Raw genomic sequence first — 26,355 nt, forward strand, 5'->3', positions numbered from 1 at the left:
AATTGAGGTGAAAGACTACGGTGGAGTGGATTCAGGTTGCTCCTGTTTATCTGATTGTTTGAAGCAGCGGTGGGAGGTTGGGCAGGGGCTGCAAACGTTAACTAACTTTCCTAATTCTTATCAGTGCACAAGCCTTCCTGTTTCCTGTGTGTGGTGTTTAATAAGATACTGAACTCAACATGGCACCCGGCCAGAAGAACTGCAGTTACAGTTATCAACGAGGAAGGACTTGGAGTGGAAAAAAAAAAAAAAAGAGTAAAAGGCAAAGAGGGCAGTCAAATTTAATGGAGCTACTTTCATGTTGCAGCAGCCGCCCACTGCATGTCCATCCCCGGCATGACACACTGTAATGCTGAGACAAATGTTTGCAGGGCTTTGGCTTATATTCAAACTTACGCACTGATGAGGGCATTTTGAGGGAAGGTGGTGTGGGGAGATCTGGAAGGTTTCCAGTAATATAATCCCAACAGCATACCACTCTTAAACTAGAGACTGTTTCAAGGGAAAGTGCTGCGTACAAAAGAGTCAGGTTCAGCCTCACTTCTAACAAACTTCTGCATTCGACAGCGGAGAATAGACTCTGGCAGTCTGGGTCTTTAACCTACTAACCCAGCTGACAACCGCCGTGTGAGTCATGTAGTGGGTTGAAGGATTTCAAATCAGAGCAAGGTAGCCTTTTCTTGATGCAGTAGAAGATTAAACTCATTCACCTTTGGCCAGAAGTTATAAAATACCTCACAAAGATTGGCTTTTTTTTTTTAGAGTCAAAGTATGATAAAGAACTGCAAACGGCACTCTGAGAAAGAACCAATTCATTCACTGCCTGCTTTCCTGAATGTGTCACATGTACAATAAAACTTCTTCCTGGGACACACACGAGGTCTGAAATAACATTTCCTGTTCCTGAAGACAATAATTAAACAGAAACCGGATCCAAGGAATGTATTACTTCAAAAGTGGGCACACAAAACACAGAATTCAAGAGTCCAGCCAAGAAACTCACATGTTCTTTGAGTGAAACTCCATGATCTTGTCGATCAAGGGCATTTGATCTGGCATGTAGTTGTTGTTGAGGAGGTGTGACCGGCACTGGCTCTCCTCAAAGTCCCCAATCTCAGCTTTAAGGAAGCAAGAAAGCAAATAAAAAGAAAAAGGCTATTGTTATATAAAATACAGGTGACAAATTAAAGGAAACACAACACTAAATAGAGTGAGCCTACAGCACAGCTTCAATGCTACTTAGTGCAGAGGCTCCAAGTCTCTAAAGTCTTAAGAGTTAGGAATTCGAGTTATTTCCTTTTTTGGTGTTTTATTGATACAAAAATACACTTTGATGACTATTGGATGACAAACAATGATTCAGAAAATGCATGGTAATAAAATAGCTCAGTATTTCCAGGCATGGCACCAGTTTGTGTGGTTGCACTGCAAGTTTATGTTCAGGCATCCGACTGAAAGGTATCCATAGCAACACACCGATAATCAATTTGCAATGGTGCACAGTGTGCTATGTGACAATGTTTGATGATAAGCTCTGTGTGGGGGAAAAAAAAGAAAGTGTAATGTTGACGTGTGATCTGTCGTTGCTTTGAACTAAATGAGGAAACAGTCATGTGGGACCTACACTGGATAATGTGGGAGACCATCAGTGCAGCGCTGCTGTCGTTGCAGGTCAGACAGCCGCAGGAAAGATCCTGTTTGATCTGGAGGGCAAACAGGTACCTGGCCACAAACACAAACAGCCTTTGCATTATACAAGAGAGGAGATGTGGTGGTTGCTTTTTTTTTTTTTTTTTTTTTTTTTTTACTGCTTGACGTCTGGATCAGCTCAGAAAACAAGACATCTGAGAGAATAACTACATCCTAATTAAATACAATGTACGCTTGGTCTTTTGATTTTCCACGAGACTCCTCTGACTCTGAAAATATGCACGTCGTGAGCCAGCTCCAGAGAAAGAAAAATAAAACAGAGACCAGAAAATCATTAGCTGCGCGCTAATCTCCAGAGGGCTAAATCAGAAACATGGCAGCCATGACATGCAAATTGCATCGCTGAGCAGGGAATAAATCTTGTGGGAAACGGGGTGCATGTTTCCTTTATGCTTGTATAACCGCTTTGAGTCACAGCTGAAATCATTCACACTGACACAACACGCACCGATACACATTTTTGATGTCGAGCAGGAAGACAAACATGGCGTGGAGTTAAAGGGGGTTAAATCGTCGGCGGAGGAGCTCACCTCGTCAGCTCCTCCAGCAGCTGGGCGTGATCCGGGGGAAAGAACTTCACAGTAAACCTCAGGGTTGTGTGTTTCGGTCCTGCGTGGGACAGATGAGTTACATCTCCAGTTGCATCAAATACACAGAACATTCACTCCTTAAAATTAGATCGAAGTGGATCGCACTTACGTCTGAGCTGCTTGATGATGGGCTTGATATGGTCTAACCAAACCTGTGGAAAAAGACAAGAACATCTCTTGGTGTCTTTTTTTTTTTTTTTTTAAACACATTTGTGGAGAGGCTCTATTTCACTTTCATTTTCTCACCATCATCTTTTGATGGTTCTGAAACTCCAGGCCAAAGTAGTCCCCCTCAATGAGATTCATGTGGGAGCACACCAAGTCGAACAGCACCTTGCCTGAGGCTTTTTGCTGTGAAGCAAAAGAAAGAAAAACAAAGAGTCGTGGTTAATATAACGCAGCATTCCAGTCAAACGACCCATTTTATATACGCGTATCTTAAATGAAGGACAACCAGGACGACCCAATGACAGACGTCGGCACAAAAGAGCAGTCGGGCTTCACAGACCCGTCAAACTTCATGCAAGTAAATGTTGCCCCAATAGATGTTTTTTCCATTTAAATTTGCCTTTCCACTTTCCATCCTGGCATTCAAAGGCTCAGTTGGCCTCTAAGAAGCTCCCATCCGCCCTGCTGCAGCTGAAGGGGGGTGGACCTCGCCTTTGATCTGTGTTTTCAGTGTCATTGCTGTCGCTGATGACGGCCCAGCAGCCTTTGAGGTTGATACAGTATCAGGATGAGATAAAGACTCTCCCCGACCATCTCTGTCCTCACTCTCCCCCCACTCCCCAGCCCCCCTCCCTCCACACACACACACACACACACACACACACACACACACACACACACACACACACACACACACACCCTCCACACACACACACACAGCTGCTTTGAAGAGTGACTTCACGGCCCGCTCATTGACGATTACTGGCAACATGACAACATACAAACCTCAAAAATCCACCACATCTTTGGGGAGAGAGAAACGTTCCCATGTAGGGTCAAATAAATGTCAGGGATTTCCACAGAAACTCTTTTATTACAGCCGTCTGGGGGGAAGACAGATCTCTGTCAGGCACACAAGGGGAGCATTTCTGCCTGGATACTTCCTCGTGACCAGTTTGCATCGGTGCAGACCGCATCACGGCTGTAGGACGTCAGTGCCCCCCCCCCCCCATCCCCCCGGATAATGATCCAAGGCTGTGTTTCAAGGAAGCCGTTTCTCCGCTACCTAAAAGGACAGTAAGTTGCTGAGGCAATGCTACGACAATAATTGCCTTCATAGAGCTGAACTGCAATAAAGGGGTTTGTCCTTCTTTAAATCCGTCTAGTGTTTCACAGGCGAAGAATGACACCATCTTTGTTCTTATTAACGCTTACAGAATGAAAACTTAAGCTCTACCAGCTTAGTGACAAGGTTTACACTTCCACAACTAAATCCAAAATCTTCCCCCGATGAGCGCCCACCCAGCGCTCCTCCCCGTGTCTGTCCTTCCTGCCGTCTCTCTTCAGGCTCTTCTCATGCAGTGCAGAGGGCATCCTCCCTCCGAGGACCAGCTGTTTCCATACGGTGACGGAGCTGGTGATGGAGGCCACAGGGTAAGAAGTCATCAGCCCTCCTCCCCCATCCCCACTGTCTGAGCAAATCAACCCCTAAATGAAATCTATGTCTCGTGTTCTCTGAACAAATGTGCTCTGTAGAGGCTGCAGGAACAAGAGCAGCAGAGAAAACCGAGCTGGATACAGTGAAGGCACGAAGAGTGTTTCCGTCTCATCGGAGCACTCTCATATCCAGCCGTATAAATCTAGCAGAGATGGGTGAGGCGGCGGCTGATTAAAGCTGAGCAGTGCTTGATTAAATGCAGCTGTTGCAGAACGGACTAATGGTGCCGCCATTTGACACTGCTGCAGCCGGCACAATAAGAAGACTGTCGCTAATGAAGTCACAAAGATCGGCGGCTATTGACCCCCCGAGCTCCATCCTGTCCCTGTCCATGTAATGGTTTACATAGATGATGTCAGTTTTTGTTTCTGAAGTGTCAATTCAACTTCATGATTAGCTTCAGAAGTTTGTGATGCCGTTCAGCTGTACTGTGTCGTAATGACAGGAGTTTCTAATATTTACCAAACGTCTTGATATAAATGGAACGGAAACAATACTGGAGAAAATTTGAGAAAAATGTAGTATAATGTGGAAATGGTAAATGGTCTGCGTTTATACAGCACCTTTAGACCTCAGCAGTCTTAAAGTGCTTTACTTCCCATTCACACACTCACACACCAACTGCTGCAGAGCAGCTGTGCGAGGTGCTCGGTTGCAACTTGGGATTCAGTGTTTTGCCCAAGGACACTTTGGCAAGTGGACAGGATGACCTGGTGATTGAACTGCCAACCTCAACAACTGATTGGCGACCCGCGGGACCATCGATGTCGTCCCAAACAACAACAACTCCTGTCTGAAATTAGGCTCGTGAATGTGCTGCAGTCCTGTTGGACTGAATTAGTTTTAGCAACATGGAAAAAGTACATGCACTTCCATAGAAAGTGTTTGGACATTGAAACATTATGTGGTTGTTAAATATTTCATTTCAAAGCCACTCAGCTGCTTTAACAGCCTCCACTCCACCTGCCAACGGGGATTTGCTCTCATTCAGGTACACAAGCATCACATCTGGCACTACTGTTCACTTAAAGCTGGTCTTATATTTCATCCTGTCACACAAAGTTGGAAGCAGACTTTTGCTGAAAATATCATTGTATGTTGACTGGAACTAAGACACCGAGTGTGTGGATACGAGCGATCACTTCATCCCCGACACATCTGATCCACAGACATTTTCCACAGCAGACATTCTGACCATAATAGGACAAGCTCAGATGCCACAAATAACATGAATGATGGCTCACTTCAAGTGTCCCAGTCAGCCATGACAAGTGTGACAGAGAGCCAGCGTGAACGATACCAGGACCCTGAAACCTAGGCAGCTGAACGGATCTCAAACATCTTTAATTTTCATATTTAAAACCTGCATCACAATGTCTTCTGTGAAAAAAGGCCTTTTGTGGTTTTACATAACAGGATCTTGGCAGTTAGCTGCAGTTTTTACCCACAATGTGTGGTCAGGGTGCCGTTAGTCGAGTGTTAACACATCACAAGCCACACAATAGCACACTTTATTGATAGCTGGTAATGACTGCCAAATACTGTCGAACACAGTACAAAGAGTACAAAGAGCCTACGGCCAGTTAGTGGCTGTGGGCCTTGAGATACAGCTAACGCTTTCAGTAGCAGCTATAATCTTTGTTATGGAGCTGGAAGTTATTAATTAATTAGTTGATTGACAAAAAATACGTCGCCAACTCTTTTGAAAATCAATTAATAATTACATTTTAATTCCAACTAGAATTACTACCTCGAGGTCGTATGCCTTCACCAACCAGTCAAGTTGCAGCTCACTGTTTCAGGCGTCCCTGCTAAATCAAGAATGGGTCAACGTGTGGTCACAGTGACCTTCGATGCCTGAAATATAATCAGTGTGCAAAGTTTGAAGAATTCCTCTTGAGGAGTTTCTGAGATTTCTTGTTTACAAGAATAGAATGAAGGACAGCCCGAAAACATACATGATCATAAACTGAATATCTCTGAGCTGTGGACCCCGGTTGGAACAAACAAACAAAAAAGCCTCTTTTAGGCTGAACCTTGGTCTTCAGTAAAAACTGGCAGACATTTTTCACCATTTTTGAACATTTTAAAAAGACCAACAGCTAAATGATTAATAAAAGAAAATAATTGACGAATTCATCAATAATGATAAATAAACATCAGTTAGTTGCAGCCCCAGTTTGTAATGTTCAGTGATAATTAGCATGCTTCCTGTTTTCACACCAAAAAAAACAGCTGAGGGTCATTAGTTTTGCAAATGTTTGGTTGCACACTAAGGCACTGGCATTTAAAAAAAATTTGTACCCCATTGATGGTACTTAATTAAAAGTTAAAGTGGTTACAATACATCCAGAGGGCAATGTACCAACACTGTGTGGGTCCATGACATCGTTGCATACGGTTGTTAGATATTTCACTCACTGTGTGGTGGTGCGAGCTGAAAAGTGAAGGACTCCTCTCATGAATATTCATCCTCAGGGAACCACAAATGTTTGTTGAAAATTCATTCGTTTGCTGTGGAGACACTTCTGGTCTGGATTGACCCAAATTGCCATGGAGCAATGCTGCGAGCACGGCTGAGTATCTGTTGAAGTTCATTTAAAATAATTAAAGCTGTAAAGGTAAAACAGTTTAGTGCGTCAATTCGACTTTACTGAACCGTATATTTTAACTCATTATCAGTGCACTAGCAGCAATACTGACTTTTTTTTTGTTTTGTTTTTTTGATCTCCTCAGTTCATATAGACTATAGAAAACAATAAATTAAATTTAAATGGCCTTTATGAAACCTGTGCACAAACGTTGATATTGTAAGAGGCTGATGACAATCGAACGAAGAAGAAGCTGTGACAGGCAGCTGTCCATCCCTCTGCCCCAGCAGGAAGGTTACAGGCTCCGGGAAACATCATGCTCAGCAGATGACATTTCTTTCATCATCTGCAATGCAGAGAAAATGTCACCAATATCCTGTTTTTATGACCTCCATCTATAAAAGCAGCAGAGCTAGTTTACACAGGAGCATTCAATTCCAGAGTGAGATGATGCACTCTGATTCAGCGGTCTGAGTCGCCGGCCAGACCGCGCAGGCCGAGTCCGTCTGGCTTCATTAGGTTTGAACGTGGGCTCATAGGATGCTACTACTGTTTACATGTGTATGAGCTCTAACATGCCTGCGTCGCTACGCTGACCTCCACATGCTCCAGCTGACAGAAGGAGGCTAAATAAAGATGACAGCATTGTCTGTACACATGTCCGCTTGGGTTTCCACTTCAGGGTAAATCAGATCGCCCCCCCCCCCCACCCCTGCCCATCAACCCCCACCCTGTGTTAGTATAAGCTCTTGTCAGCAAAAAGCAAAAAAAAAAAGCCGTAAAGGTCAGGTGTAAAGTAGCTCTGTGTTCCCTCAACTGTTCCCCTCCAGGAGTTTGTTGGTATGGTCCACTTCACCAGAAATAAGCCAGACCAGGCGGCGCTCACCAAACGTCTCCTGTGGGGGTGGGTGCCATGGGTTGTAAACAGACTGCCAGCGCCTTTAGGCTCCAGATAGACAGACAGAACAAAGGGACTCGAGTCTGGCTGCATATCTTGGACGTAGTGCACTGGAGGAGCTGACGCTGGCATTAAAGCAGAGCAGTCAGTCATTACTGGAGAGGGATTTAACGCTTTGGTTTAGTTTTATTTCTTTTCTTGTGTCTCGGGCCACGCTGGTCCAGAGGCCCCCGATGCTTCAGTTATACCTTCACAGATAGTGGAGCAGTCATCTCCCAGCAGGACGCCGTCAGCTGTGACATTCAGCAATAACACAGGAAGTTGATTGAGGTCAGAGATGAAAGCCAATGTGTGATTCAAAGGAGAGAATAAGCAAATTGAAAAGTGTGGAAAAGGTCTTTTCCAGGAGTCAAACTATCTGCAGCGCTCCGCTGATAAAGACGGCAAACGGGCCGAGCACAATTGAAAAGTGCTGATTTTTCATACCAGATACCAAAAGCATTTCTGATGGACTTACTTCCGCGGACTGAAAAGAGACTTCAAACGATGTACTTTTCACAACTTCCCCTTCACACACGTGACGCAGCAATGGAAAACCCCAGGAAAAAGATTTTGGAAACTTTTAAGTGAGCCGGGGCTCTGCTGATAAGGCTGCTCAGGGCAGGGCTGAGATTATACAACTGTTTACAGTCGTAGCCACTCGTATGTGAAGGCTTCACTGGCTGTTGCAATAGAACACTGCTATTTAAAGAACTTTACAGCACAGAGGGGAATCTCTGCTTGTGTTGCAGGTATCTGTGCACTGTAAGGGAAGCGTAGGACAGAGAGGTCAGCGGCAGCTGAAGCTCATTGAGATTCAGGTCGTGCGCTGCGGAGGATCCCAGGGTGACTTCGCTACAGCGGCAAGCTGACACAGAGAAGACGAGAGGAGGGAGGCCAACCTACCGATAATCCTGTCAAATTACCTGCATACTCCCAGAGCACACACAGATGTGTGACCGTGCATATGTTTGCAGCAGAGTACGCTCAATAGTTAGGACACTTTTAATAGCAATATGTGTAAATACTCCAGTGAAAGAACATCTGTAGGCAGTGTTGTGCTTACAGGAAATAATGAGTGCTTAAATTATTTTGGGGGTCGAGACACCTCTTGCTTTCCCTTCGATTGTTTTCTATTTCCAAAACTCCTGAGCTGCAGGAGAAAAAATATCAACAAAAATGAAAGGAAAAGTGATGATTGGGCTGCCACAGCTGTCAAAGTCATTCTGTCACAGTAGGCCAGCCTCCAGGCCCCGAGAGGACAACCATGAAAATAATGTCCCCTAGATTCAATAGAGGTTGAGACTGAGAATGAGCTAGCAACCATCGCCTCCTCCTCCTCCTCCTCCTTCTCCTCCTCCTCCTCCTCTCTTAGACAAGCCCCCAATTACTTTGCCTGCCTGCCTACACTCCCAGGAGTCCGGGCTGCTAGAACCATATTGATTTTGCATAAAGTATAATCAAGTGTCCCGTTGTGACTGTTGTGCTGCTGAATATCTGTGCGCATTTGTGCAAAGACCTCCCACTGTTGGTCAGAGCGCCATAAATCAGAGGCCGAACGAACCGTTGTGGGCGTGCATCGTTAGTGGACGAGCAGCAGCAGAGAGAGATTCAACCCAACACGTCGCCATGTGTAGCTGCGACTCGTTTAAACACACACCGATTTAACACAACACGACATCCTGTCGTGCCTTAGCCGAACGCAGGTTATCATTAAAACAAGCAAGAGGGCAAGAGGAGGTTTTAATGCAGCTGGAATTACTAAAAAGATTGGCCTCTTTTTTTCTTCTTCCTCTGCCGAAATCTCTTTCAGAGCGCTTCAGATTCTGTACCCATGCTGGTTATTCTCCACTCGCACCTCTTCCCAGAGCCGGGGATTACTGTCACTCAGAGGGAGGATGCGTCACTTCACATTTAGGCAGAAACTCCACATTTAGCTTAGCTAGATAAAAGCACACTGACGACCTGAATACATTTTAAACTGCTGTGAGCACATTACCACAGGAAATATTCAGGAATGAAGAGACACAAAAACACTTTTTGTTCACCATTAAATACATATTTCCCCCCCCCCCATACAACTCCTGGACCGTTGTGAAATATAATTGAAGTTATGTGAAGATATTTTCTTATAGTTGTTCATGTTTTCAGATATTATCTCACCAAATTTGACTGATTACTTGCATGTAGATTTTTTTTAAAAATTTCATTAAATAAGATCTAAAATAATTACTTTATTAATCAAACAAAACAACATAATCTGCAATTGATTTAGAAAAATAATTAGTATTTTGTCATTTGTCAAAGCAAAAAACAACAACAAACACTCATTGGTTCCAGCTTCAATTAGGACGAGTTGAAGCTGTTTTGTCATATTAAAATCCATTTCTCTTTTTTGTGGACTGCAGGATTAAAACAACATTTGGCTGTTTTCTTCATTATAATGCTAATCTTTCTCTATTTTCCAACATTAATTAAACATCAAATAGGTTATTTGAAAAAAATCAAACAAATGAAACTGAAAATAATCTTTAGCTGCAGCCTTAATACTTGTCATTTCAGAAAGTGAAAGCAGGCAGCTATAACTACAGTTTTCTCATCTGTGTCATTTTCATGCAAAGGTAATTATCACCACCTGCAGAATTAAGAGACAGTGAGATCTCTGCTGTAGCTGTGAACACTGTCAGCTCTGGAAGTGTGCGCAGGCAATCAATAGGTTAATTAGGAGATTAATTAAGTATAACTGTGAGAGACAACTCCCTCAAGGTCAGGCCAAGAAAGAGAGATAAGCCTTTCATATATAATCTCAATACAAAAACATGTCAAAGAGGTCATTCTTAATGATCTGGATCCAGCCATGCCTTGTGTGACCTTAATGTCAGATGGTGTTGTTCTAGAATACACCAGAGAGTTGAGAAATAGATTAACCAGTGAACTATAGGGTGTAAAGGAAAAGTAGTTCTGACAGTATACATGGTTGAAGTTAAACGTGATCACCTCTGACGCTTCAGAAGATCAAAAATCAGTCTCAAAGAAATCTCAAACCGATATCAGAATGTGAGGCACAAGAGAAAGAGATAAGCGGTACTAAACTCTCATCAGTCTTCTGGATAACTAAGTGGAAAAACTGCAAACCCCGAAGGAAAAAAAAAAAAAAAAAGTCACATCCAATCCACAATCTGTGTCAGTCTGTCAAGGCCAAGCACAAACCAAAGCAGCGCTACCGTCCTGTTTTATTCTACCTGGACATCAGAATCCTTCATATCTCTGCTGAGAGGGACGCTTCCCCCGCAGATCCGTTGCGGAACAGTTATCAGAAATATGTGCGTCTGTAATTGAGTGTATTGGATGCATGTTTCTAAACCAACTGAAGTTAATATCAGAATATGGTAAGAAGCAAGCAAACAGCTGTTGATTTAGAAATCCAGGCAGAGATCAGACACAGGGATACTTTACTGCGCCTCAAAACATGCACAAATTCATCAGATGCACAACAGATGGGACACATTCTTGTGGAAAGATTAACCTAGAAGGTATGTTAATTTAGCATAAGTAAATGTGCCGCCCCGTGTGTACAAACAGCAGTGTGCTAATATTGGAGCAGACACACCGATCTACATAATCACTGTGATGTCTGCTTATGTGCTGGAGACGTCAAGAAAACCGGAGCAAAGCCACGACATCGGATGTCATTAAAACATTATGCAGAGATACTATTTATAACATCATTAATATGTAGCTACCGGTTTGGCAAAAATTCACAGCCGAAGACATTCATATTTGTAACACGTACAAATGCAAAAGCAGCGACAAAGAATGTGAAGAAGATGCTTAACAGAAAAAAAAAAAAAAAAAAAAGAAAAGACAGAAAAATGAAATTCACGTAAAGTAGGATGTAAGGACTGAGAAATACTTCTCTATGGAGCGTACCAGAAACAAATATTCACACACTGACTTTGGTACCAGCAGGCTAGTTGTGTTCGGCCACCGTGGACATTACTGTGATTTAAGCAGGACTGCTTCGTGGCTACGTAGGATTTTTGTGTGGCAAACGCACTTGTCTGGTTATTTTATCCTTAAAGATTCTCTATCGATTTCCATTTTCCACATTCTGACTCAAAGTGATGAAACAGTGAGGTAACACAGATTCAGGACAATCACTGATCTACAACACAGCACTTAATGTGTTGGGGGGCGGGGGGGGAGGGGGGGGGGAGGAAAGAAAGCCACAGCGGCAGAAAAATAAGCCTTTCACTGACTGACATCACTCCGCTCAGGATTTCACACCGTAGCAGCAAACTGCCGCCTGCAGTGTTGCATCGACTCTGAATCAAAAGGGCGAGCGAGCAGCTCTCTGCCTCCCTCGCCACCTCAATCCAGACCACGACAGACGTTTTGGGAGTGAGACACACCGTGAGGAAGGTGAGACGTGGGCGCTCACAGTTTCCTTCAACGGCGTGCAGGTCTCTGAGGAATCTGTCGGTGCAGAATCTGTCTGCTACATGTTTACATGTTCCTTCCTCTACCCGTAATCTCCCCCCGTCATGAATAATGACAGCTGCACACGCTGCTTTACTAGTGAGGCCAATCAGTTGGCCTTCTCCAGATTAGCCGTAAACTACTTAGCTCTCGGTGCAACAAATCCAGATGCCCTGATGTAGTCAGGTGTTCATGATAGCTGTTGTGACCTGATATCTCAAACGCTGCCAAATAAGGCACATTTTCCACACACACACACACACACACACACACACACACACACACACACACACACACACACACACACACACACACACACACACACACACACACACACACAGCGGCTCCTTCAGATATCTAACAGGGAGATTCAGTAGCTGTTCAGCTTTATCCAATAAATCTGGGAACTCTATCCATTGCTGCAAAACTTGCATCAACAAACTGTTTTTGTAAAGTAAAATAGATTAATAGCAGTCTGATAAAGTAGACTTTAGCTAATATCATTCACTGTAAAATCAATAAGCACAAAAACACTCACTCCAAGAACGCCAAGAGACCCACAAAGAAATCAATGAGTCAAAGATCACATTTTAAGCATTTTAATATATTGACACAGAAGCTCTAATGATCACTCGGCCAGTCAGCTGGGATTTCCCTGTCAGAATATAGTTGACCTTAGAACTTGCGAATGAAGAGACAAGAGCGTCAGACCAAGCCTGCACTTCCTGTAGATGAGGATTAAGGTCAACAGCCAAGGAATCACTCTCAGCTCGAAAAAGCACTGATGATGCCGCTGCTATCAGCAGCGTACAGTAACAAGCCTGCTGAATATAAAGTATGTGCTCATTAGATCTATAAAAAAATACTGTCTCTGGACACGTCGGATAAGACGGGAACAGATTTGAATTCAGTATCTTTTTCCTACTCAGACATCCATCTAACTCGTACTCTGTTCAAGAACGATTTAAATTGCTATGCAAAGAGATCGAGGCTTTTTGAAGGTGATGTGACATAAATGTTTCACTAGAATTAAGATATGGTTTTAAAAGGATCATAACAGATGGTCCTTTCAGCCGCATCCAGGTTTTATCCAAAGGCAACTGCACTACTTTTAGTTCCTTGAAGACGTTTTGCTTCTCATTTAAAAGGCTCTTCAGTTTACCTGGAACGACCTGGATGACTGAGAAACTTTGAGTCAAACATTAACTTTCACACAATGACAATAGTAACAAGCTGCTGTTTAGCAGGTGCAGTGTTCACAGTGTTCACTGTCTTAGTTGAGTGTGCTGACATGCCAACGTTTGCTTCTTCACGCTGAACACGAGGATCTGAAATAAATTAGACTGAGGAGGAATTAAAATGTATTAAAGACATTTTATTCAAAGCCAGAGATGTAAAGTCCATGTTGGTGTTAGAATAAATGTCAGGGGATCAACAAAATCATTAAATCAAATAATCTGAGTCCATTGGTTTTATTTTACAACTGCAAAACAACGCCAAGTGCAACACAAGTGTTATTGCTGGTTTCAGATCAATGCAGCTGTCCTTTTCCAGTCCATCACCCACATAGTTTAAACAGCAGAAGTACGTGTGCCCATCTGAGCACCATTGGCCATGTTAGTCCTACTATGTGGAGGGTGAATAAGCTATTTTAGGTACATTGCTATCTTGAGGCAGTGGAACGTGATTCCTTGAACCAAAGATCCACATCATTACTAAAACTCTGCCGTCCCTCAAACCACCGGTGTGGAAATTCTTCCCGTATGTTTGAGAGTTTCTAGACTAGACTTTCTAATTATATTTTATTTGAATTTATGCAGCATGAAGAGAAGGACACAACATCATTGAAGGTTGTTTTCTGGAAAGACCCCTCAGACTGCCTCCTTTATATTCTGTCAGAAACAAACCGCAGGAATTCAGCAGCTGCTAAATTAGTTACACACTGCTGGAAATGTTCTTCGACTGAGATTGAAGAACTGACTATTTATCCGTGAACAGCTGTACTTACGTTTGATCAAAAATTAAGCTGGTATGAGACCTGCTCTGGATTCAGAACGATTCTGTAGCACTAACAGTGCAGTGATTGTGACGCATGGCAGTCAGTGCTGCATGAAACTGTCCATTTCAATGTGGCACAGTTTAAACCTGCAGCCCTCTGTGTGAACTGCCCCGTGGCGAGAGCATTACCACTCGACCTCCACAGCGTGACAAAGGCGGAAGCTGTCCTGAGGTGAAATCCCACATTTAAGGTTGTCGGCGGAGAAACTCTGGCACAAACACAACCTGGCAAACAAATGCGAGAGCAGACGAGGCAGCTGTTGCTGCGTATCTACAGGGCACTGGGTCCAGCAGGAATTTAAGCCACTCACACTGCAGAATACCAACTCCTCTGTGCAGAAGCAAGATAGCAAGCAAGCCAAGCGATTCCTATAATCTGAGAAAGAAAAATACAGCAGAGGGGAAGCTCGTGGTTCAGGTTAAATAGCAAGTAATTATCTTCACATAAAACGATGCCATTTTAATCGTTCTATGGTGTAATGTGTGCTCTACTTTCAGAGACACGCCTTAGTTTTATATTTCTATATGTAAAGATGTTGTAATTACTGCGACCATAAGCAGGGATGTTGTAAGTTAAAAAACATAGGGTGCAAACACCACACCCTGTTCATGGCGTTTCAAGCACACCCAAAACCAGTTCTATCTGCTGCATGGTTAGTGCTACTTAAAACCACCGGTGCTATTATCTATGTACACACTCAAACACACACATCTGGCTCTGGAAATGGGCACGCTGCACGCATGCTTCAGAGTGCTGGAGTTTAAGGGCTCTCGGAGAGTGAAGCAACCCACTCTGGCTAATTCACCGATTCATAAACAATAGATGAGAGGTTAACACGAGTGTTTCTGTGAGCGAGAGGTTTGAAACTCAGCCTCTCTGAGGTGTGTGACGTTTAAGAGCACGTCCTAGAGTTTGTCTCAACTAGTGTGGTGAGCAAACCAACACTGGGTGCAACCAAGGTTTTTCCCTCTCACAATGCTGGCTCACGTTTTAACCGGGGAAGATCTCCATGGTAACCTCGTGCATGCGGCGCAGCATGGTTACCCTGCTCAGAAGGAAGCTCCAAAAAAAATGTGTCGAGGGCCGGTCTGCTGGCCGGTTCACCACCTTTGTGAAATTCTTCTTCTGGGAATCGCATTCACATTTAAGTGACAAGAGTTGCCAACACCGGCCGTGAAAGAGAACTGAAGTGGTTCCCAACCCCAGCGATGAGGACAATTAAGGGAACATGGGACATTTGTTACCAGACTGCAAGAACACAATACCATTTGACAAAAAAGCTAAATCATAATTACAGTTGTATTGATTGGCTGTTATAGGCTATTTTGGCAGTAACTGGGGAAAGCATCATCGATCACTCTTTAGACATTCAGCTGTTCCATAAACTATTTTGCTGTACAATGAAAATACATGTATTGGTCAAATGAAATAGAAAACAGTTTCGTAAGTAAGCTAAGCAGTATTTTTTATTATTATTATTATTAGTTAACTATTTTTCATTTTCATTTGTTTCTACTTATTGTCTTTATATTAACTGGTTTTTCTTTTTTATATATATATATCTTTTGCTCCTGTAATGAGACATTTTCCCTACAAGTTTTGTACCATCATAAATACACTATTCTTGATCTGTTGTATGGGACTGCATGGTTTGGGTTAACAGATATCTTCTACAGTCTCCGATCCGTGTTGTTTTTCACTGAGCAGTGCTCACCAAAGCAGGAATACCAAATTTGCATCACCAACAAAAAGGCAGTAAAAGCGGATAACGGGTCACGATTTTCTAAAACTACTTCTGCATTCATACTATGGTCACTCAGCATCAACGCTTTGACTCATTTGCTACTAATATTGGTCTCATTCAAACCACATGGTTCACATTTAATGATGCGGTGTAATCACTTCACTTACGTCAGTCAGCCAAGTGTAATTTTACTAACCAAATATATCTATATTAGGCTAAATGCTTCCATGATGCCTCTCCACCTAAAGGAGGTCAACTGAGCCTACGTGAATGAGCGTTTCAGACAACGTTAATATATAATGGCCTTAAATGAAATAAAGCAAGTGAGTCACAGTAAAACCACAAGACCTGTACCTCCAGCAGAGACATAAAAAAACAGATCAGCTAATCAATCCCCACTTCCACTTCTCCAAAAGGGATCAGATGTCTGCAGAATATGCACCAGTACACAGCATACTTCCACAATCATGCTCAGCATTAAACTGAAATATAATCATCTATAAGTGTAACGTGAGCTCCATGTGAATTAAACACAGAATGTGTCAGCACATCATGACCTTCTTCTTCAATGTCTGTGGCTGACAAGGACAGAAACAGGAAGGATTCATTACCACGACAGTCTGCCTGAACAAGCTACTCTGTGAGCCCTCACCATGACAGCTACTCTGCAGTCATCTGCTGTTGAGGAGACACACCAAAGACCTGAACTCCCCCGAACAGACCAACCCCCCCCCCCTCCACCCCCACTGGCTGTGTGAAAGCAGATGTCCCCAGGGACAAATCCTTTGATATCTATTAAGGGGCACTCCCACACTGGCCACCATTGACGATGCTCTGAATCTTTTAGCACTCGACTTCCGTGCATCACCTATCAATAGAGACAGCCAGAGAAAAGCTCAACAGTTGGGATGAAAGGTCAAAGGAGTCCAAACATTCTCAAAGAGAAGAAGAAACAAAAAGGACGCATGCGAGTTTGGCTGTGCTGTTGCTCCAGGACAGATGAGGCCTGCTGGTCTCGATGCGAGATTACGCAACAGTTCCCACTTTAATAACAAGAGGTGAGGGACGGTCTCCAGTGGGGATACGTACAGCTGCTGCTCCTGGTTTAAGATTTCACTCTCTTCCTCTTTCTTTTAGTTTTTCCTCTCTCTCTCTCTCACACACACACACACACACACACACACACACACACACACACACACACACACACACACACACACACACACACACACACACACACACACACACACACACACACACACACACACACACGCAATCTTTGCCTCATTCACCCCGACTCTCCCTCCCACACATCTCCCCTATCTACCCAAGAGACCCCAAATTCAATTACTGCCAGGTTGCAGTGGGAGGCAGACTCAGCTGCACAGGTACCGCTCGAAGGAATTTTGATAAGCAGCATGTCCGGCAAATGCATCACGGGAGTGACTTCACTGCAGGCAGGGCTACAGCACTGACCGAAGATAGAGCCGGGGTAAAAAATATAGCAATTTCCGTTCTAATTACCGATCAAGCAATGCAGAAAATACCACGAGAAAAGAAGAGCAGCGTATGTGGTGATAAGAACATTTCAGGAGAGGAGGGCAGCACAGGTGGCGCCGCAGCACCCGGAGTAAAATAAGGCACCACAGGATAAGGATAATCCCATGATATCACAATGCTGGTCGGTTCTGACATGATAATTAGACCTCTGAATCTCAATGAGAAATTCATAATTCATTGAAGAGAGGCAGTGCTGCTGTGAAGCTGCCATGCAGCTGAGGCAAACTAGCCCCATGAGGGTTTCACCGTATATTTGAGACCAGAAGGACATCACAGGGAAAGCGCAGGCTAGCCAGCAGCAGCACAGCTGCCACGCCCATCATGCACCGCCATGTCTACCTATCCTGCTGCTACTCTGTCAGTGGGAAGCAGCGACACAGTTCAAGAGCTTAGGGAGAGGATCTGAAGACTGTCATCAATGGGCAACGTTCAGTGGAACAGTGTGTGTGTGTGTGTGTGTGTGTGTGTGTGTGTGTGTGTGTGTGTGTGTGTGTGTGTGTGTGTGTGTGTGTGTGTGTGTGTGTGTGTGTGTGTGTGTGTGTGTGTGTGTGTGGACATGAAAAGTCACAATTCACCTTCATCCTGTCCCAAAACAAAAGAAATCACAGGTTGTGTTTGCACTCGCCTCATCGTTTCTGTTTAAACTGACAACAGGCAAACGGTCACATCGGCAGATAGAGTCGACTTCATTGCTGCCTGAACCAAAGAAACATGAGGATCTTCCACAAAGAGGCATCCGTCTCGGTTACCATAGGAACAAGACTTATCATACAAGCATCAGTTTTCCCACAGCACCTGTGGACAGTATAGAAAGCAGTGCCGCATAATGCTGTCAGACCTAACCTGACAACATTAATGACAGCAGCTCTGCTTCAGTCTGTCCTCGAAAGAAAATGGAGAAGTGACATATGATGGAAATATTTACCATTCAGACACCAGTCAATGTCTCATTCTGCAAAAGAAACCCACAATCTCTCAGCAGTTTCAGTGTATCTCTGTAAACGTAACGACTACTTCTGAGAGAACAATTATTTCCATGATCGATTGATCAAAATCACCATTTTGTCTAGAAGATGTCCCAAAATCGTGAAAGGTGCAGCTATAAATTCCCAATACCCAACTTAAGTGTTCAGATCGGTTGTTTTAATCAACCAACAATTCAAAACCCCATCAGAGTTGGTGCAAGCCAATAGGACAAACAAAAGCAGCAAATCACCTTCAAGAACCTGGTAAAATGATAAATGTTTCCTCAATCAGTTCACAAAATAGTGCAGATTAATTTACCGTAAACTCACTAAGCGATTAGTCACTGAAGCTCTTTTTACCGTTTAGTTACGATACATGATGGATATCAAATTTCTACAAGCTGTTCGAAATATCCTCACAGTCTGGGAGGACTTTGGCTGCTGATGAAGAAGCATTTGTTCTTCCATCCACGCTGTTGACAAAACGCCACCGTGCTGCAAAACCACTGATGTAGACCAGTTGTTCCCAACCTTCTTTACACCAAAGTAAACCACAGCCCCGTCAGATGTGTTCAGGTACATCCAAAAATTCATGAAACACTTTGTTAAGTCTTTCACAGTGAGAAAAATACATTGTCTGTGGTGGATATGCGGCTGCACATGTAAATGCACAACAGACACTGTGATCACAGACTATTTATGTTTCTGGTCTGGTGATGTTTGAATTCACGCTGCAATAACTGGGACAGGCAGAAGCTTGATTTATCAATGATTTGAGCATCTCTATTTGCGATCTGTTTTGATTTTTCTGCAGGACTCCCAACTAATTTTCTCACACTCTTGGTTGCAACGTTCGGTGCGACTGGCCCAGCTCAGTCTGCCAGCCAGAGCTATAAATATAACTTCCAGTTTTACATCACACCAATTTATAATCCAATTTTTCTGTCGATTTTCCTGCTACACACACAAAAACGCTAATATATCTTCTGCATCCATTTTTTAAAGAAAATCTCAGGATCTATTTTTGGTAATTAGGCGAGTTACTCGACGTTCTCTGCAGGAACCCCTGATGGTGAGCTGATGAAAGAGGAGTTTCTCTTTATAAATCAAAGTGTGTGGCTTGAACATCTTAGTATTCTTAGCCATCCGTTACCAGATAATTCCCACTATTACTCCTCTACTGTGGCTCTCATCCTTCACGACCCAATTACATTTCAGGATGTGAGGGAGGAAGATGGCTGTACGTGGGAAAGCAGCCCTCCCCCGACCCCCTCCAAGCCTCCCCCACTACATCCCGCTGTGGATTTCAATTTCATGCCATGAGAGACAGGCAGCAAAGGGTTCAGAGTTCATGTGAGGAAAGTATGAGAATATTTTCCAGCAGAAGACGGTCTGCTAGAGTATGAATGATGCAAAGCACGTGAACGCTACGCTGACATTAAAGCACACTTTTAACATTTTCCAACTTCAATGCGTGCAGCTCACTGGTGGAAAATCTGAAAGAGGCTTTCGTCATCTTTGTAGTGGATGTCTGAGCTTTTAAAACCACAGCAGTGTCTCTACAGCAGCACGCAAATCTTCCATTTATGTCTCAATAGTGACACTAAGCATATGACCCCCCCCCCCCCCCCCTGAAAATCCTTGCCACCCAAAACACAATGGCATCTTTCAGGGAAACTGGGTCAATCAGCAGTGACACCAAGACGAGCTAATAATTCCTCATAACTTATTGTGAGTCATATTTGAAATCAAAGGGATTTGAATCCAAAAAAGGAAACCTGCACACATTCTCACAACACTCGGCGCGGAGCGCTGCGTCTCCTGAATAAGTAAGTCAGAAATGATGTGCAGCAGTGTATCCCCACGCTTGAGCACGACGCTCACATTAATGCTCTGCATGGAGGCCCCCACCACCCTCACCCCCACCCCACCCCCCACCCCCCACCCCAGCAGATATCAGTGGAAGACAGAACTCTGCAGCACAGCAACCGGCTCAGACGCACCTCATCCACCTCTGTGCGTAGCCATGGCAACCCACACATAGACCGGCATCATTACATGTGCCCTTTTCAAAGAAGAACTAGTACAGCGTTGAAATTCATAGCCGCATATGTTCGCAGTGACAGAGCACCAGCTGAGGACTCAAACTACCACCTCTCAGAGGGAGTTTATCCTGCAGCTCAAAGGTCGCGGCAGTCGTGGCAACGAGGTGCCTCCAAGCAGCGAAGGGAGGGATGATAAACGAGAAATAATTCATTCCCAGGGCAGCAGGCCGAACGAAGAAGCTGCATGCGTTTTCCAAGAGTGAGTAAGAATAGATTAATGCCGGCTGAAGCAACACCACTGGGACAGCCACGTTTAAAAAGAAGACATGTTTCTATTTTAAGGCTCCCAAAAGTGAACAAATGTAATACATTAGCAGAACAGACAGCAGTGACAAATATCAGATGCCGGGATGGTGGTAATTCCCAGTCTCCTTGCTGTATCAAGGCCTCTCTCTGATTATGTCCCCAGCCAGGCTGCAAACACTTTCTCGAGTGACATGGGAGATAAAAATCAGAGAGGCGCTGTTTATCTGTACACTGTCTCTAACAACCCTTTCATTCACAACTCTGTAAAGACGAGATGGCTCTAACGGGGGAGGGACACATCGCCATGGTCACCATCTCCTCGCATCTCTCCACCAGTTTTCTCCTACGGCTCCTTCTAAAATTAATTCGACACAGCAGAGGAGCAGCGTATAAACCCCCAAATGACCGTGTATATTGAAGGAATGCTGCAGTCAGAGCACAGTTAATCTTAATAGATCTCACTGTTGCTTGTGCATGACTCATATTAGCAAAAGGAGAGTGACAGTAATGGGTTTGGAAAACTCACTGACATGGTGTAAAAGGTAGGAGAGTTGGATTCTCGCTTTGGGCAGCATAGCTGCTGCCTCATTCTCCTGAGTGCCGTAACGGCCAATCAAATCCCATTTGTATTCATATTCAGCCAATGACAGCTCATCAAGAAATATTGGTGCCAAATCATCCCGTGTGCCTAAATCATTCAAGCACCACCTCTGTGAGTCCCCCCCCCCCCCCCTACAGCGCCGTGAGGCTGGGGGAAGCAGACCGTGTCCCCACCACAGCTCAGAGTTTAACAGGATTTAGCACACCGCTTCGAGACGAGATTCTCTTCCTCCCTCTGAGCTCTGCTTTTCCTTTACAATTGACATTTAAAAATACACAACGTGAAACATGAGATACGGAGAACTCTGCGTGGTCTGTAATGCTCACAAATAATATGCAGGCTGAATTTCAATGGTATCGACCTGTGGTGCCGTGGAGACATAATGTTGATGAGGAGGAAATTCCCCAGAGTTTTTATTCACCTGCATTTGAGCTTGAATTGGAAAACTTGTTTCGCTGCCAGTTACAATTTACGAATATTATTACGATATGATTAATACCTAATATGAGCAAAAACAAGCCTGGAAATGCACACCAACCCGGGGGCCGTTTTCCTTCTTTGTACACAAAATTCAGCAAACGTATAGAAAAGCTAACATTTTCCAAAGTTGTCATTAAAATGGCCGACAGGGAAGTTAACCAATAGCCAAGTGGGAGGGCGTGTACCACATGGGCGCAAAAGCCATCAGCAATCAGTCCCCGGTTCAATTCCCAGCCAGCCGGACCTTTCCTGTATATCATTCCCCTGATCTCTTCCACCACACTTCCTGTCTGTTTCTACTGTTCCTTCACATCTGATAGTGATAAAGGTACAAAATGGCCAAAAAGTAATCCTTAACTCAACAAAAATATGGTTTACATATGAATCCACCACAAAATAAACAGCCATGTATGCACACTTGTAGGGCTGATACTCCCAAATATAACACTGCATTAATCATTTTCTGCATTAAGGCTGTAACTAATGGATTATTTACATATTTGACTAATCTGTCACTGCCTTTCTCATTTAATTGGTTTTTCAATCATTTAGTAAATAAACATTGACAATTTTGGATTACAATGTCCCAAACTAAAGCTTAACTTCATGCCATTAAACTGTCTTTGTGTTTACCAGCATTAGGAATAATATATATTATTCTTATTAATAATAATAATAATAATAAGATTGTTCTCACCAAAAGTGGAAGCTAGATTCAAAAGATTTGTCATATTTGCATAAAAATATGATTTTAATGTTAATCTATTATCAGAAACATCATTATTGGCTTTAGAGCCTCTTTGTGTCTCACCATGTCTGTTTAAATAACCATGCCTGATAATTGTAATAAACTTTTTCTAGTTGGGAAAATATCTGTGTTGTGTTGCCTCTTCAAAACATGAGTACAAAAACAACTGATGCACAGATTCATAGAATCGATTCACGGTATTTTACACTAGTGACAGTGGCATGAATGTAAGAATTAGTAAGTACTCTGATCAATACATGCTGTATGAACATATCCAATAAATTACCTGCTATTTTTACTGGTGCTGAAAAGGTATCTAATCATGCACCTGTGATACCCGACTCTCAACATGCATCTGGGCATTGATCCACAGGTGGCAGCTTCTCCACACTGCTGGTCATTGAACAGCCACACAGACGCTGGTGAAGACGGAGCAGAAAGAAGCCCTTCATCCTGTTTCTACTCATTAAGTCAGGACCTCATTGCCATTCAGCCGACAACAAGGCACACTGGATCTGCTCTAATTGCTCCCCATTACAATGAATGGGGGACAGCATATGGGGAGAGGAGTGGTGAGTGGTGGGATGATGGGAAGCCCTCTGGACTGGTGTGTGAGTCTTTTGCTCTAAAGCATGCAGGTCCTTCCTTTTGTGACAAGAGCCCCCTTTTAGCCTGGGTGGCCTCTGCTGCCCTGGTTTCTCTGTGTAAACATGCTTCTTGTTATGGGAATAGGGGAAAAGAACAAAATCTCTTCAGCACCGGATGACTGTTCTGGGTCTCAAAATGGGTTAGATATGCTGTATCTGTTTACATGTATAAGCAGCAGAAAAAAAAAGAAAAACAAAGAAGAATAAATCCAGTCAGTGACCGATTCCTGGGGATTTCATCTCATATCACAGTAAAAACACACCTCTGTCTGCTCTACTGTGACAAATAGTAGTGATAAGCTATGGATCAGGCCATGGGATGTAACGACATCACGGATAGAGTGGTCGGCCTCAGTGTGAGATGAATTACACGCTGTCACATGAACTCTGTGGCTAATATCATTGTGATTGAGTAGGTCGACCTCCGAGACACCTCAGGGCAGGATGGAAGGAGAGCTGTACAATGCATTTATATATTTAAGAAGCTTCAATTGAGGAATGCGCGCGTTATAACATTCTTGTATCTGTTGAGTGTTTGTATGTTAGGATGAAGGATTATCAGACGGCTACATTAAGTGAACACAGCCCAGGAGGGGCTTCCACTAATATCTTTATCTTTATCTACTGATTTGTAATCTGAACCGACTGATCAAAAGCTGACGCTAAGAGCATCAACAACCCCCGACCCCACCCCCCACCCCCACCCCCGAGATACAGCTCTGAAGCAACCGACCTTTACACGCTGCGCTCAGAAAACAATCTTAGAAAAAACTTTGTTGATCATTTATAACCGCTTGCGGCTTTGCAGTAAATCTGAAACAAGACAGAGTCAGCAGCCATGACGGTGTTTCTGTGAAGCTGTACTCAAGCACGGTACGTTAGCGAGATAAGATGCGCACAAAGACAATTTTAACACGGTGATTTTTTTTTTCCAGATATTTTGTTAATTGGACTCACGATAGTAGTTTATCATGTTAACATTTAACTTTAAGCAGAGACAAGTACAGTCGATGCTGATGGGGATGACAGTTTTTAAATCACAAATTGTATTCTCACGGTGGTGAGATCTGAAAGGCCAAGTGATCACCGAAGTCATCATGATACATCTTCTGGGAACCATGACTGTCCAAACTAAATATAATGGCAAACCATGTAGTAGCTGTTGAGATATTTAAACTTTTGTTGGTGCTTGATTAAAAAGTCATCGGATCACTAAAATAAGAAGGAATCATCCTCGGGCTCCACAAAATGTCGTAGCAATCCACCCAGTAGTTGTTGGGATATTTAGTTCGGACCAAAGTGGTGAAGCGACTGACTGTGGCTAAAAATGTGTTTTATTTCAGGCTGCATATTAATTTGCTGTTGACTTCATCCGTAATTAGGAAAGCGAAAGTAATATATTGTAGTTTAATGAGACAGTGCTGGGAAAAAAATCTCATATGGAGAGCAAATGAAAATGCAGAGATGAAGGGGTTTGCAATTCATTAATTCATTCATTTATTTATTTATTTTTCTCTGCACGGTAGCCTTTTAAAAGGGGCTGCACCACGACTCTAATGGAGAAAGCGATGGCTGGAGAGGAGAGACTGCAGTCCTCAGTGGCTCATTATAGTTAGAGAGGAAGAACAGTGGTAGCAGAGCAATGTGTATGTGTCTGGGTTTCTAATGGTGAATGCCGGTGTTGCTAAAGTCAGAATTAGATGAAAGTATTTCATGTATGTTGTGCTTCATGTTTGGCTAAAACAGCCTGACTGCTTCCTTCACTTACAGGAATGAGTGAGCCTCTCCTCCCTCCACTCTGCCTTCATCGTCCCATCCCCCACATCCTTACCCCTAAGTCCACGCTCCAATCACACAACTTTTGTGGAGCTTCCACCAGCCTTTAGCAATACACATGAGCATCAAAACATCAGCACAGACATTGTCACTGCACATTAGCCGGAGGAACACAACACAGACCGACGGCTGCAGTCTGGATTTCCTGCTCTACTGAACTCTGCAACAAGCAAAACAAACAGAAGCGAATTTTGGTTTAAAAAAATACTTCATCAGAAATAACAAAACTGTCAGACCCAGACCAATATTTCGACCGGAGTGTGATTCATCATCAACGCCAGTCTACCGTTGTCCAGGTGTTTGGAGCCAAACATCATCAGCATCAACACAAGTGGGTTCACAGCTAGAGTGCTAAGTAGGCCACAGCATGGTATGTGACCCACGAGCTTGCTCGATGGCCCCTTTTTGTTTCTCAACCATCTGATACTCTGCCTGCTGAGGTGGAAACTTACCCCTCTCAAACACAGGGATAGCAACTGAATCCTTCGGTATCAGTAACAGAGTTAGACGTTTTATGTTTTCCTTAAAGAGACACATTAACGATTTCTGTCTTGAGTCACTCTGACTATGAAATCCGCCATTACTTGAACAATCCGACATGTTCCCGTTGCAAAATAAAAGACTAGATAATTGCTTGATGTGTTTTGTAGACCATGAAGTCATCTCACTTCACTGCTGCGGGGAAGAGATTAACATCAGCAGGATGTGGACAAAATGTGTCTTAAATGTAGACACTGTTGAAGTTAAGCAACTTACTACAAGCAACTAAACATTCATACCAAACCAAATTCTTTTGAGGGATATACAGTATATGCCTTCAAAAGAGGCATCAGATGAATGCCTCTCTAGAAGCTTAAAGCGAAAATAGAAAAGACCATTTACGACACTGAACTTTAAGAGTACAGTATCAGATCCTTCCAGCTCAAACGACTCAGGAAAATGTACTCCTTTGACACCTTCAGGCAAAAAACCAAAATCAAGCCCCCTGAGATTTTTATCTCGACTTGAGATAGAGGATATAATGTGTGTTAAATTGAGCATGAACAAAGCTTTCTGTTAGCAGGGGCCTTTTGTCATCCTCCATCTTCAGCTTCTTTCAGCCCATCCGGCCTGGTGCAGTGAAAAAAAAAAAAGCCACTCAACTACACCATAATGTTCATTCTAGGTCCTTGTAAGAGCTGTAAGAGCCAGAAGATGTATGCAGCACTCCTGCTATGCAACATTTTATCACAAAATCTCACTACATGTCCATCAAACATGTAACAAAGAAAGTGGAAAGACGAGGATGAATCAAACTGAGAAACAACATACTACTAAAGCTGCCGTATAATGTGACATGTTCGATATCAGAAAGTCCAAAGTGTCAGTGTGTGTGTATTCTTTGGATGGTA

General features: G+C 43.4%; 1 protein-coding gene across 3 annotated transcripts in view; it reads right to left on the minus strand.

The window, feature by feature from the left end:
- The window catches only part of LOC138623236 (FERM, ARHGEF and pleckstrin domain-containing protein 1-like), a 52,306-nt gene that overhangs the window by 19,265 nt on the left and 6,686 nt on the right, over positions 1-26,355 (minus strand). For all 3 annotated transcript variants that reach the window (XM_069702630.1, XM_069702629.1, XM_069702631.1), the window contains exons 3-7: positions 2,547-2,651; positions 2,410-2,452; positions 2,241-2,319; positions 1,625-1,722; positions 1,004-1,118 (exon numbers count right to left, since the gene is read on the minus strand). In XM_069702630.1, coding sequence (XP_069558731.1) covers positions 1,004-1,118; positions 1,625-1,722; positions 2,241-2,319; positions 2,410-2,452; positions 2,547-2,651 — 440 coding nt within the window. The remainder of the gene's footprint in view (positions 1-1,003; positions 1,119-1,624; positions 1,723-2,240; positions 2,320-2,409; positions 2,453-2,546; positions 2,652-26,355) is intronic.

This window comes from Brachyistius frenatus, unplaced genomic scaffold (genome assembly GCF_029030835.1).
Source record: "Brachyistius frenatus isolate BFR_SWC_R1_liver_20210118 unplaced genomic scaffold, ASM2903083v1 Contig_42, whole genome shotgun sequence".
NCBI lineage: Eukaryota > Metazoa > Chordata > Actinopteri > Embiotocidae > Brachyistius > Brachyistius frenatus.